This window comes from Sphaerodactylus townsendi, linkage group LG08, assembly GCF_021028975.2.
Source record: "Sphaerodactylus townsendi isolate TG3544 linkage group LG08, MPM_Stown_v2.3, whole genome shotgun sequence".
NCBI classification, from domain to species: Eukaryota; Metazoa; Chordata; class Lepidosauria; order Squamata; family Sphaerodactylidae; genus Sphaerodactylus; species Sphaerodactylus townsendi.
Window position 1 is genome coordinate 94,201,057 of NC_059432.1, and position 14,895 is coordinate 94,215,951.

Genomic DNA, 14,895 nt, shown 5'->3' on the forward strand with positions numbered 1-14,895 from the left:
AATGTACTAACCAAAATGATGACAAATCTCATTCCATCTTTTTTCATTCTGTCAATCAGTGACGGAAGCCCTGCAAAGTTGGGACTGAGAGTGAAGTCTAACCGCCGCTCCATGTAATCAATGTCTGCATATTGTATATCCTATGGAAAAGAGAGTTACTTGTATGAATATGGGGGTATATACCGGGGTATAAACGTCAACCTATCAATTGTTATTGATAATTTTCATTAAAATTGAACAGTCAAAGCCAGGGATACAAAAAGTCCCTTAGATTTTCTTTTAGCCCAAGGACTTTTAAAATCTCTTTGGAATCACTCATTCTTCAGGTCGTACCAATTCTTCTGGAACACCTATCACTTTCAAATGCAATTTATCTAGTAGCACGATGACTCAGTTATTGAGAATAAAAGCAACAGGTTGCACTCCTGGGATTCTGGAACTCTTTTCACACTTCAATGGATCCTGCCACTCGTGAACACAGATATTGAATAAACTTTGAAAATTCTGCACAGTAGCATGTGGGACTTTTTATTTAATTACAGAAAAGTTTAGCCCTTGATTTATTTATAAGTACAATCTCAAATGCCTTTCTCAGTCGACTGAAGTCGATGGGCTTAGAAGGGTTAACTCTTATGAGGAATGCAATGCACATTTTCAGAAATGTCTAGACAATCATATAAAACAGGGATCATCTAATACCCTGTTCCCACTATGGTTGGAATGATGCTTCTACAGCAGGGATCAGAACTCTCCACAAAAAACACCTCTTTAGATTCTCCAGGTCAACTATACTTGTGTCAAGAGAATGCAAGAATTCAACAACAGTTATGCTGTATTAGATCTAGAATGCAGCAACAGTGGTCCCAGAAGGCCTACATCCATGACACAGAAACTAAGGTCTTTCCCTGTTGTTGCCTACCCCACTGAAAGCATCAGCATATAGAGGGGCTTTGCCTCTGAACATGGACCTTCTGCTGATTCATCATGGCTAGCAGCTACTATTCTCCATGATCTAGTCTCATTTGCTTTTAAAACCAACTAAACTAATGATTGTTGTATATATTCTGGGACACTGACTTGTCTTCCCCGAGAGCCAGGAGCTATCAAACCAGACACACACCAATAGCTTCTGCCCAACAGCCAAATAAGCTTGCAAATGACACAGAGCGAAAACAAAATAAAACAGATGCCCCCCTCGTTCTTAATGTTTATGCAATCATAACCATTTGAATTTCAGCAGGAGAGCTCCAGTCACCACAAGGAGGTTGACACCCCACAGGTTGTACTTTACTTTCCTCATGTGAACTCTCACCTACTTCCTACCACTTTGTGACTGGGACCACTAAATATTCATTACCAGTGTATTGTCTAAGGCAGGGGTAGGGAACCTGCGGCTCTCCAGATGTTCAGGAACTACAATTCCCATCAGCCCCTACCAGCATGGCCAATTGGCCATGCTGACAGAGGCTGATGGGAATTGTAGTTCCTGAACATCTGGAGAGCCGCAGGTTCCCTACCCCTGGTAAGGCTTTCACGACCGGAATCACGGGGTGCTGTGTCGTTTCTGGGCTGTATGGCTGAGTTTTAGCAGCATTCTAGCAGCGAAACGTCAGGAGAGAATGCTGCTAGAACACGGCCATACAGCCCAGAAACCACACTGCACCCCTATTCATTACCACTTTGTGACTGGGTACTACACCACTAAATATTCATTTGATGCTTTTGTACGATACATTCTATTGACCAGATTTTTTTTTTAAAAAAAGAATGTCAAGAGTCACAGCTACATGCAACTTACATAGGGGATTTTAGCTTCCTTCATTTTGTTATACAGATCCAAGATTTCTGCATCACTTTCATATCCATAACGGCACAGCTGGAATCCCAGTCCCCAATATGGAGGCATGACTGGATGTCCAATGAGCTAGCCATAGTAAACATTGTAGAAAGGTATTTTGTTATATTATTCATACAGAACAAGAGGCAAAATGACAACAATTTTAATAACAGTTTTATTTCTGTCTTACTGCAGTGTATTCCTGGGCAACTTGTTCTGGAGTTGGGCCCAAAACCATATAGAAATCCAAAATTCCTCCAATGGTGCGATAAGTCAGAGCAGGAGTTGGTTGCAATTTTACCTCTACAAATTTCAAAAAAGGTGGGAATCAAGAAAGCATTACCATGCACATTAACAATGACCAACATCTTTACCTCATCCTATTTATCCAGCAATTGTTCTTGTTTTATATTCTGAAGGATATGGTAAAAACCTTTCCCTCTGGAAAATTATAATTTTCCCCGGAGAGTTCAGTAACTGAGTAATTTCTCATTTCCTAATGATGGGAATCTCTGCCAGCTTGTACAACTGCTGCAGCTTGCATTTGGCTTTCTCTGGTAATGCTTCCTGAACAAAGGCTCATGAGATAGCAGTGTTGTGAGCAAATACAAGCAGGAAAAGTGACCCCCTGAAACAAGAATGCAATAATGTAAATGTTTCTGGAATGGCCACAGATTTGCCAATAGAAGAGTGCCCACCAGATAAGAGGTGTTACTTTCTTCCCCCAATTTGTTAGTTACCTGAGCTGGGAAAATCAAGTTGTAGTTCATGGGTATAGTTCCACAATGACATAGACTATTGTCATTCAGAAATGAAAATCCTTCAGAAGAATAAGAGAAGACTCACCCATTCCATTGCTATTCAACAATAAAACTCCATGTGCATTTCCATCTTTTTCCAGGCCCATGTAAAAGGGATGAACGCCATAAGTATTTTTTGCGTACTGACAGAAAAAAGAGGGGGGGAAAGCTTAGGACACTCTCTTTACTTTGTACATGTGTATTCAAGAAGAATGTATGATTGTTTTACTACAGTTGCCCTTCTCTTCTCCACTGGTCTTTGCTAACCTTTCTTTTGCTCACCAACAGGGGAAATGCAACCCAACCACACCTTTGCAAAGCAAGTTCCACCCAAACACTTACTGATTGGTTCCCCACCCGGGGACATGGCAATTTATACCTCACTAAAACATTCTCTTTTCACTGGACACAGTGTGTAACAGACTTTCACTGGACACAGTGTGTAACAGATACACCTCTGAAGATGTCAGCCACAGATGCAGGCAAAATGTTAGGAACAACACCAAATCACGGCCACACTGCCCAGAAAACTCACCACAACCAGTGCAACCCCTGTGTCCACTCGTTCTCCTGCAACTCATACTTTTTTACGCACCCCAGTTTGTCCATTTGCTCTCCCAGCCTCTCACTTAGTACTTTTTCTTCACTCCACCCCATCCACTCATCAGCATTCCTCTTTCCTGCCCTTCTGTCCTCAAATCTTTTTGGACCCCCTTCCCTCCTCTTGTTCTTAGGTGTCACTTGATTCAGCAACCTAAAATGTCACCAGACTTAATTTTTGTCCCTTAAGTGCCTCTGAACATGTGTAGGCACCTGTATTACAATTTAGAGGGTTTTTTTAAGTTCTACAATTTTTAGCTGGAAATTTTGGGATTTCAAGATTATTACAGAGAATGTGGATCGAACTCATGATAATGAACATAAAGAAATAAAACAATTGTAACAAGAAGAAAAGAACAAGCTCACTGAAAGACTTAAAGGTGTAAACCTTCAAGAGATAGATGTATAAAATGACTGAAAGTCACTGGACAGATTATTTCAAAAAAGTGCTCTGCATGTAGAGGCACAAAACCCAAACACCTGCACAAAATACCAGTTTGCTCATACTTGGCTCCAGAAGACACATAAAGATATTCGAAGTCATCCTCAGTATAGTCAGGATAGAACTTGGAGTGTCTGATAAGGTTTGTTAACCTAAAAGTCCAGGGAATGTGTATCATTAGATTATAGAAAAATATGAGGAAAAATGTCGTATAGGCATTATTCTATGTGTGCGTGAGTGTCAAGTCCTTTTGGGGTAGGGCGGTATACAGAACCCATGAATGAATGAATGAATGAATGAATGAATGAATGAATGAATGAATGAATGAATGAATGAATGAATGAATGAAAGTCCCATCAAGTCACTTCCAATGGATAGTGGCTCTATTAATCAATGTGCTCCAAAACATCTTATCATTAACACCTTTGAATTGTACCCTTCTAAATCCATGTACTTTCATGGAATTCTTCTTAGTGCTACTCTGACTAGGATTGCACTGGTAATCTTTAATTTTGTGGGAAATCCTGTATTTTTCTGAAGTGTAATTTTTTTTACCACCATTTAAAAGTCAGGATTAATATGTACGTTACTGATCAATTTAAGATTTATTTTTATTTACTCATTTATACCTTGGCTTTTTCCTAAGATGCACAGAATGACAAAACAATGAAAAAAGGTGAGTAAAGTATATCTAAACAAAACTATGAGAACTATAACTGCAAGAAAACTGTATGTTTCCAACAAACAATGCAATATACAGATAGAGATATATAAATTTACCTAAAATTTTACAGACACTAAGACTATAATGCTACTCCCTTTATAAAAATGCCCAGTGGAAAAATACTACAGTAGGCCTTTGTCATGTGCTTTGGTAGGGTTTAAACCAGGCATTTCATTATCTGAGATTTGGGTATCAATGACTTAGCTACCATAAACTTTGTGTGCTTTGACTTCTGAGTGTCCTTTATGTTAAGGTGACCAGATGGTCACCTTTGTAAACCAGGACGGGCGGGTAGGTGGGCGGCCGCGCGCGCAGCCGCAGGAGCGCACTGCCTTCTGGGGCGCTCCCATTTCCCACCCTGTGACAGGGCAGGAAACAGGAGTGCCCCAGAAGGCAATGCTCCTGTGGCCGCGTGCGCGGGAGGCTGCCGCACTGCTTGCACCCCAGAAGGCAGTGCAGCAGCCTTCCAAAAATCGGGACACTTCAAAAAACCCATGGGACACGGGACAAATTGTTTTAAGGCGGGGCTGTCCCACCAAAAGCGGGACGTCTGGTCAGCCTACTTTATGTGTAAAAGGGAATATCCTTGATGACTGAAGGAAGCCTCTGGATTGGAGCCTCGGACATTTTTCCTGAAACATTTTGCCAGGCCAGTGGCGAAATACTTTAATCTCTTGCTCTTCAGGTTTTAAATCTCCATTACAAGCCACTAATTTTTGCATTGAATAAATGGAACTACCAGTTCACATGTTCTTTCCAAAGGCACATTGGTTTATACTAAAAATCTCATCAATAAATGGAGATCGTTTGATCAAGCATTGTCTTTTTAGTGCATTAATATTTGTCTCATCTTTGAAAGAATCATGAATTTTACACTGACACTACTGCCTTTTATTATTTTGAATTGCTTTCAATGTCATTAAACATCTCCTTTGTACGTGATTTGATAAAAGGGAACTTTTGTGAGAAAGACACAAGACCCATCAGATCCAATCACTGCAAATGCCATGTTTTCGGTATTATCTCTATGACAAGTGTTAGACAATTATCCATCTATGGCCAAATCCCTTCTATACTGAGTTTACTCAGTTTAAAATTATTTTTTAATCCATCAAGAAAGCATTACTTACTTCAGGAGACTGATCCCTTGCAAACATTCCCCAGGTTTTCCAGTTCATTTCTTGCCGAAACTGCGCATGCTCTGTTTCACCAAACCCATACACATATTCTGAAGGCAAGCGGGTTGAAATCTGAATGAACATGTCACTGAAGATGAAGCCAGGTAACTGGGAATCCCAACTGCAATAGGAGGATTGTGGTCAGAAACAAAACAAACAAAATCATAAAAAGGACAGATAGGAGGGAATGACATTGCTGCTGAGAAGAGTGTTGAGAAGATGATTTTTCAAGCTCCTTGGTGGAAAGGGAAAGGGAAGAGCGATGTATTATTGTTTCCGGCAATAACATAATGGTGCTCAATACATAACGTAGTCTCAACAATTGTAATACTTTGTTCTTCGAAAAATGTTCACAGTAGTTTATTCCATTAAAGTTTCAATAGTAGGTTATAAATATTGTTATGCCAGCTATAAACTGCAACTCCTTCATAAAAGATTCCTCTCAAGTAGCATGTGGTGGATCCAAAAGTAGTGTTCCATTGGGATAACTACAAATAAACTAACAGAAGGGTGGAGAATGAGAAGGGCAAATTTGGTCGATTCCCTTTCTTACTATAGATCCCCACTTCACTCATGCTGTTTGTTTCCTTTATATTACCACATTTATAATATATATATATTACCATTTATAATGACCCTTATCTTTACTCCAGTAATTTTTCCATCCCACCTCCCCCTTATTACCTGTTTTGTTTGTTTGTTTTACAGCTAGATTGTGCTGTAACTGGCAATGGGAGTGGATGAAAGCACAGAAGCATCCAGATTATTTGTTAAATCCATATGACAACTTGTGATAGGTCAAAATTCCTTAGAAACGCTGTGGGTCATGATACCCTTATGTAGCTGGAGTGTCCAGTTCAAAATATTTGTTTTCTGGTGTTGTTATTTCATTGTAAATACCCCAAGTCAGTTTCCCAAAAAAGAAAACCGGCAAATATTTGTTGGGTATTCTGGGACAGCACATATTTGTTGGCTAACGTTTCACTTGTTCTAATTATTACTACACCTATCCATGACAGGCAGCCCACGGAACAGCCCTTTCCTGGCCCTTCCCTAATAAATTGTGCATCTCTGAGTGAAAGATAATTAAGTCTAAGAAATCTAGGAACTTAACACAAATAATGATATAAATATTCCTAGAATTAAAATCCTGAAAATCGCAAGTTTTATCACTGACTCACATAGCTACAGTATCACTCCTATCCTACATTCCTTTATAAGGAATTATCACAATAGTGGGGAAGGGATGGGGAAAACTGAAGTCAATATCTGCTTTTCCCCACTGGTGAATTCTCAAGGGGGAAAAACAATCAGTAATTACTCAGAATCTATGAGACAATTCACAGCAATGATGATGTTGAAAGGGGTTTGGTGATCTACAATACCTCTACAATGTTCTTCTCTTCTTAATGTAGGGTTTATCCCTGTTTTCTCTAATCATACGAGATGATAGGCATATAAAGGAAAAGATAAACTAAGCTTAGATTGTCACTTGCTGATCCGAAAAGAGCATAGCCAATTCACAAAAATCTACCAGAAAAAGGAGCTTCTCTAGAAGCTTTACACTCTAAAAATGATATTTCTTGAATTCACCCATCCCCTGCATTCATGTATAAATTATTGCATCATTACTGTAAACCAGTGTTTTCCAACCTTTTCGACATCACAGTACCCTTGCCCTCACTCTTCATATCTCATGGTACCCCTGCCATCCTCCCCCCACCTTCCCCTCCCAGTTCCCCTGCTTGCCACCCCCTACCTTCTCCTCCCAGGGTGAAGGGAAGCACAGGGGGTGGGGGTGGGGTGGGAAGTGGCTGCTGACCTTGCGGCAGGCCATACCCCCTGGGCCATCTCCACATCCTTGCTGGTGCTGGTGGGAGACACCACACAAATGAGGGGGGCCAGTAGCATTGCCGCAGTACCCCTGGAACATGCTCACTGCACCCCAGGGTACCACGGAACCCTGGTTGGGAATCGCTGCTGTAAACCTTCCCAGCTGCACCCAATTTCCTGCCTCCATACTCCACCAAACCTGCACATTCTCTCCCCATCGTCATCCTCCCAGTCTTAAATTCCAAACACCGACATATTTTGTCAAACGTCTTAATATCCACAGCTATTTCATCAGAACCTGAAAAAGTATATGGACTAGTCCCCCAAGCCATGTAAAACTCTGTGACAAATACAGCCTATGGCTAAATTGCTGCCTTCAAATCTAAACAGAGCAGCCACCTTCATTGCAATGCTTTATCATTCCCACATCAGTGTTTCAGATTAAGTACCTAGTCACCAAGGTGCGCACTGGGGAGTGGCTGTCAACAATGAGATGTGGGCTCTCTGCCCACAACCTCAGGCTTGCGTCTGAGTGATTAAGAGGGTCAGTACTGAGATATTACCAGAGTTGGTAAAAGGAGATCGAATTTTGGCACCTCATCATTTTTTATTTATGCATCTCTGTGTTTTTGAGCTTTGGGTATTCAGACAAGATCTGATCAAGTGTCACCTTCTAGTCTCCTACTGATCCATCCAGGGCCTCAGTCTGAACATGTGTAATCCCCACTTCATTAGGATGTTTATGACAAATATAAAACGAGAACTTGCCCGTTCTAATGACATCTTCTTATAGTTATAAAGGGTGGGAGTTCTCATTGCTAATATGGATGTGTTTCCTTACAGGCCACTCATGCCTCTTTTGAGAGAAATCTCCTAGGGTCCAAAGAACCACACTGTCATGCACACAAAAAGGAGCACTGGGAGTTATGCTTCTTGAGCACCTGTCCCCAATATGGCATCAAAAATTGATGGGAGTTTCCAAAGCAGTTTGTGATTTGGCAAGGGAGTCATCTTTTCAAAAGGGGAGAAAAATCCCAATTTCACTGGGTGCACAGGATTTTTTTTAAAAAAAAATCACATCAGCACACAACTCTTTGGCAGATTCATGCCACAGGTTTCAGGCCTGTGTGTATTAAGGTGCCTTAAAGTCCACTGATTAAAAATAGGGGGTTCAGTAGCTTTGTGCAAAACTGTCATCTGGAATAGTTTCAAAACCTTAGGGCAAATGGTATGTTGGGAAGAAACAAAGAATTCTCAAACCCAAACTTTCTTTACAAGGTAGCTATATGGAGGGCTAGAGCGAGCATGGGGTGACTATATGAAGGCGAGCATGGGGTGACTGAGCCTTGCCCCTATTCCTCTCTCTCCCTAACCATTTTTAATTGCCCCATATAAGCATCATGAGCAGGGGGCAGAAGGGGCTCAAGTCCTAGATGCAACAACTCCTGGGGGGTGGGAAGGGGGCTGGCTGTTGAACTTGCCCCCACATGACACTGGGAAGTTGCGCCTAATGCTTGAGCCCCCTGGGGCATTGCGCTCCCTGCAACCTCCGAATCCTGCGCTCCCTGAAACCTCCGAATTCTGCACCCTCTCCTTACCTCGCTACTGCTGCAGCCTCTGGTTGCTTTAAAATTAAGTTTAACTTACTACCAAGCAAGTGAGCAGCGCTATGGCCAGGAGGAGGCTGGGGTTAAGAATAGGTCAGGAAGTAAAGTAAGCTTAATTTTAAAGGAACACAAACTCTTTTTTTTGGCAGAGGAACAGAAAAGTGGCCCATGTTTCCCACCTCTGCCGTTAAAAAAAAGAGGCCAGTATTGCTTTGAAATTAAATTTACATAAGCGTTCACAACTAGGACTGCTCAGTGTCCTCCCCACTGCTGCAGAGTCTTGGGGGGGGGACACAATGTTAGTGTTTGCCCCAGGTGCCCCTCTTCCCCCTCCGAAATTTCTTATGAAGAAACTCAGTTGAGGGGAAAAAGTGGTCTGGAGATATATTTTGATGGGAGAAATGATAAGGTTGGAAAAGAATTGTCAACCTTTACATAGTGGCTGAAGAACTCCCTCTGTTACCATTGATCTCCCAGTGACACAGATCAATTTACCTTAAAAATGGCCTCTGTGGAAGGTAGATTCTTAAGGTATTGAACCTCAAGTCCTTACTCTTCCCAAACCCTGTCTTTTTAAGGCTTCATCCCACCCCCTGCAAATCCCCATGTATCTCTCCCCCTAACCACCAAGCTGGCAACTGTAGGCTGGAAGGAGTGAAGCACCCCTTCTTCCCACCCACAGTTCTTCCCTATCAATATCCTCTTCATTTCTGCTTGTGGTTGACTATCACCCCCATGCTGTTCCTGAAGGTCCCCTTACTCACAAGAGCTCAGTGGACTGTAATGGCGTGGAGAAATTCCATTCTGCAGGCAGAACTGCCTTTTGAAAAGGAAGATGGCCTTTGGCCGTCTGTAGAAGGTGCAATAAAATGTCACACAGCTATGCTACTATTTGAGGCAGATCTATTGAGAACTAGATAGTGTGAAGGCCTGTATTGCAGTTACATTTGTGACTCAGGGAAGGAAATGAGAAGCTGCCACTTTGGTGCAACCAACCAAGAAGGCCTCCATCTAATATCAAGAACAGCTGACCTCATGATTACTATTTAAAACTTCTGTCTGGCACAAGAAGTCAGGTAAATGAAACAACCTCCATACGAAGAAACATATTAGTATACATTTCATTAAAAGTCTACGTTTAGGCAAGATTGTAACGAAAGACAAACCACTGCATTGTCTGCAAGATGAACTTTTTAATATAATTGGTTAACTCAGAAGCTGGCAGGTGCACACGTTTAATTTGCTCACTATGCTCAAAGACACATAAGAGCTGGCCTACAATTCTCTGCCTTCAAAATGAAAATAATTTGAAAGAAGGTTATTGTACTAAAGTTTCTTTTCTTTTTTTGATCTAGCTATTTCAAGAGTCCCATTGTTTTTTTGTACAGTACAGTTGTGGCACAGTCTGCAGTATACGTGACAGAAGCAACTGAAACAATTGATAAGAAAAATAAACTCAACTTCCTAGTGAAGTCTACTGACAGGAGTAGATTGTTTATGTTGTACTGACATCTTTGCAATAACAGTGCTGACCTCAATAGACGTACACCCTTCACAGACCATTGACTTAAATAACAGGGTCAAGCCACATGATACGCCTGATAACTGTTGAGCTGTGGGCCTGCAGTTGGACTTGCAATCAGTCACATGTCTGAGGGTTGAAAAGAGCTAGAAGAAGGGGGCAAAAAGCTCCCCTCATCCTTTTCACTGGTGAGAGTAGGGCGGGCTGGGCTGGAAGCTGGAAGTTCTTTCTACCTTTGACAGTGCCCAGTGAAGGAGCACTTTTAAAGGAGTACTCTTTAAGGACTACTTCCAACGAAGGAGCACTTTTTAAGGACTATCTTGCTCTGACAAAGCAGCCAGTGAACAGCAGTATTAGCATTTCCTCCATGGTTTTATAGGGTGTGTAAGATATGGAGTGGGGAATGTAACAAGGCTTGGTTTCAAGGCACACTCCACGAAAAGAACTTGAATTAAAACATTGTGAGCTTCTCAACAGATGGAGCAGGTCAGCTAATGAGCAGTGCTGATTTCAGAGAAGATGAAATGGGATCATATGTATAATCATACATGATTCTGAGACTGTATGTAAAGTGAGAATAAGATCAGGTCTGAGAAACTATTCTTCTAGGGTCAGGATAACAATGAAAGCAACTTGGTTTATTTTGCCATTACGTATTACCTATTACATGAAATATTTACTTACAGGACTGTCCCAGTGCTTCTGCGCCGAACCTGGATGCCAAATGGGTTGTTTTGAATTGACACATCATAGAGACGATTCACAGGATCACTTGCAGGAGTGTTGGGGAGATTCAGAGGCACTGGGACTTCATATCTTGGGGTACTATAGTCATAAATCTGCAAAGAAAAAAGGAAAATAGGTATATAACATGATCCCATAATGTTGGGGATCATGAGACTGCAGGCACATTTGAAATTCTGACATAGCCTGGTGGGTACAGCAACAAAATGGCTGCCACGGGAAGTGCAGCCAGACACAAAATGATTGCCACAGTTTAACTTCAGTGACACAATGTAGATCTTGGTACTGTGGTGGTAGCAGCTGCCAAAGCAACTTTTAAAAAAATCTGCACAATTAATCAAATGTCCAATAGTCAATCAAAGGCCTTGCTAGGCAAAAGCCCTACCTGGCCTCACCCACTTCATAAAAATACTTGGTGTGTGCTGAGAAAGATGTTGGTGGGCACCGTGGTGCCCACAGATACCAGGCTGGAGATCTCTGCCATAATAGGTACCAGTAGCTTGTATTACATAGTAATTTCCCTCCTATCAATTATGGAAAATCTACCTTTAAAAGTCAGAATCTTATAACAGTGTTAGATTAGTCAAGAAAGCACAAGGCTGTTTCAGCATTAGCTGTAATCCCTGATTCACTATCCTGAATAGCATGCCGGATCTACTTTCTACTCTGGTAGTGGTGCTCTAGTTCATGGTGGTACAACATGCCCCACAAGGCTGAATGTATCTACATGCTTTCCAGGTACTTTACAACTTCCTATTTTTTGTAGATCCATGCCAGCTGCAAAAGACTGGGCCACTGATGGGCTTCCATACATGGCTAGTGGAATTCATTCAACTAGGTAGGGGACAAGCTGTGCTGATATTTTATAATGGTATGGGTCTGCTATGTATAGCTTCCCTTGTTGTAATACTGGGACCAAGCAAAAGTACTGGAGGAGGAGGTCAAGAGCTGATAACCATCTGATTGTAAGGATCAACTAGAAGACAGATAGTGTTGGAGGAGGCCATTTAGGCCACCTAGTTCAACCCCCTGTTCAATGTAGGATCAGTATAGACTCAAGTATCCTTGACAAATATTTGTCCAGTTATTGCTTGAAGACTGCCAGTGAAGGAGAGCTCAACCCCCCACCCTGGCAACCAATTCCACTCTGAACTACTCTTATTTACTCCTACTGTTTTGTCCCAACTTAGTTGAGATGTAACAAATTGGAGGAGGAATCTCAGGAACCCAGCTGATGTCCCTTCTCTTTTTTGCACCCTAAATTGTCTTTATTACACTCCCACCCCATAAGGTTTTGTCTGTGGAGGTCCCCAAATCCCACATTTTGCCTCTTTGTTAGTTGTTGTGGGGACTTCTTGATTCCTTTTCACCAGCTAAAAAACTGGTTGGATCTAAAACAATCAGTTTGCAGTAATTTCAAAGGATTTACCTTAAATTGAAGCATGTTGTTCTCATGATATTTCACCTCCAAGCGAAGTGTGTTAATCGGTGTTATTGTTGCTCTAGAGTGTGCAACAGATGCACTGTTTCCGTCAAGGTTTGCCACTAAACCAGAAGATGAGTATACAACCTGGTTGACTCTATAACCATAGGTACGAGGGTAGTAACAGTGTGGAACTCCTTGAGTTACATTTGTCTGGAAATGAAAACACATTTAGTGACAATGAAAGACAGGGAAAAGAATTTTCAGACAGATTCACAAATTACTTTAAGGAATTTATCAACATCCAGTGTCAACCAGTAATGGGTTATACTATTGACATACACATCACAACTGATCATTATTCAATTTCTACTGAGCTTTCTCAGAAACAACTCAGATGTTTTGATGGGAATCCCCCACGAAGCTTGGGGGAAAAACAAACACAAGGGAATTCACCCATAATTCTCCCAAGAAAGCATTCCTTTCTTTGTATGAGGAATCAGCAGCCAGGAAAGTAGGCTAACAATAAATAAGGTCTTAGGTTCATCCTTTAAAGTCTGAAGATTCCTGCATATGCTCATAAGCATCCTTCAGTACCATGGAATCAGAATTATTTTGCAAACCAGTTCACTGAAAATGTTAGTTATCATGTATCTAAGTGGCAAAGGCTCACATCTTAGCATATGAGCTTATTTGTATGTGTGATGAGTGTCTGGCTAATAAGGTGTACTGGTCAGACTGTTTGACTCGACCTAGAAAGCAGGCATGCTAGCAGACCAGCTGCAGCAGGCAATCTCTTGCACCTGTCCCTCCACACCCTGGGTTCAATTTATTGAATAGAAGGACAAAATTATGGGGGGGGGGATGTCACAAGGGACATGATAATGTCACTTCAGTTTTATTACCCAGAAGTGATGTCACCATGTCTGCAATGGAACACAGAAATTGGAGAAATTTCTATAGTGTCATAGATTTAGTGACATCACTTCTGGACTTACAATGACCAGGCTCTGCCCCACTCCCAAATCTTCCAGGGCTTGAAAGCACGGGGCTGGCAAGCCCACTGAGAACATCCAAGTTCAAATCCTGTTTGCCACCAAACTCACTGGGTGACGTTGGGCCAATTATTCTCTCTCAGTCTCGACTGGTTACAGGACAGTAGGATAAAATGAAGAAGAAAATTCCATTTATGGGTTGCCTGATCTTTTTTGAAAGAAAGACAGGATAAAATGTTTAGTGAATAAATGAGCTGGCCTTGTATCGTACCTCTGTGGCCATTGGTTACATTGCAAGATCTTTGTAAAATATTTGGGAAAGTTCTTAAGAGCGTCTGACAACACAAAACAAACAAGAGTCTTGTAGCATCTTCAAAGATTCTCGACATTTTATGTGAGGGGATAAAATTGTTAGACATAACATTTCACCTGCTACACTTGGCTGCAGAGCAAGCAGCAAATACAGGACTGAACCCAAATCTTTATGAACATCTCCAGATTAATGTCACGCATATCGTGTTCCAGCATCACTTCTCCCTGCCTGAATAGGAAGCCCACAACTGACGTACATAGCCGCTTGTAGTTGTGTCTTGTATTGTCCTTGCCAGTCTTCTCCAAGAGAATGAAGGGTGATGGAAGCTAGGAGAAAGATTTGTGGCTTCCGACTGCTTGCTCACTTGCCCTGTGGGCGGCAACAGCAAGCAGACACAGCTTGAGGCAGGCAGACAGGGCTGACCGAAGAGCAGCTAATGCTGCTAGTGTTCTTCCTTGTCCCTCTTGCCACCTGCATGTGCATTGAGAGAAAGGCCAGGAGCAGCAGCCACTGCTCTGCTGCTTACTCACCTGGCCAGGAGCAGCAGTGGCGTAGGAGGTTAAGAGCTCATGTATCTAATCTGGAGGAACCGGGTTTGATTCCCAGCTCTGCCGCCTGAGCTGTGGAGGCTTATCTGGGGAATTCAGGTTAGCCTGTACACTCCCACACACGCCAGCTGGGTGACCTTGGGCTAGTCACAGCTTTTCGGAGCTCTCTCAGCCCCACCTACCTCACGGGGTGTTTTGTTGTGAGGGGGGAAGGGCAAGGAGATTATAAGCCCCTTTGAGTCTCCGGCAGGAGAGAAAGGGGGGATATAAATCCAAACTCTGCTTCTTTTCTTCCTTCCCCTGTGGTAAATTAGCAGGAGAAAAAAAGT

The 14,895-nt window shown here is 42.0% G+C and overlaps 1 protein-coding gene across 1 annotated transcript in view; it reads right to left on the reverse strand.

Moving 5' to 3' along the window:
* SI (sucrase-isomaltase) overlaps positions 1–14,895 on the reverse strand; it is a 143,387-nt gene that overhangs the window by 71,347 nt on the left and 57,145 nt on the right. The window contains exons 26-32 of the mRNA XM_048507076.1: positions 12,717–12,923; positions 11,228–11,382; positions 5,534–5,702; positions 2,684–2,780; positions 2,028–2,140; positions 1,799–1,924; positions 12–140 (exon numbers count right to left, since the gene is read on the reverse strand). Coding sequence (XP_048363033.1) covers positions 12–140; positions 1,799–1,924; positions 2,028–2,140; positions 2,684–2,780; positions 5,534–5,702; positions 11,228–11,382; positions 12,717–12,923 — 996 coding nt within the window. The remainder of the gene's footprint in view (positions 1–11; positions 141–1,798; positions 1,925–2,027; positions 2,141–2,683; positions 2,781–5,533; positions 5,703–11,227; positions 11,383–12,716; positions 12,924–14,895) is intronic.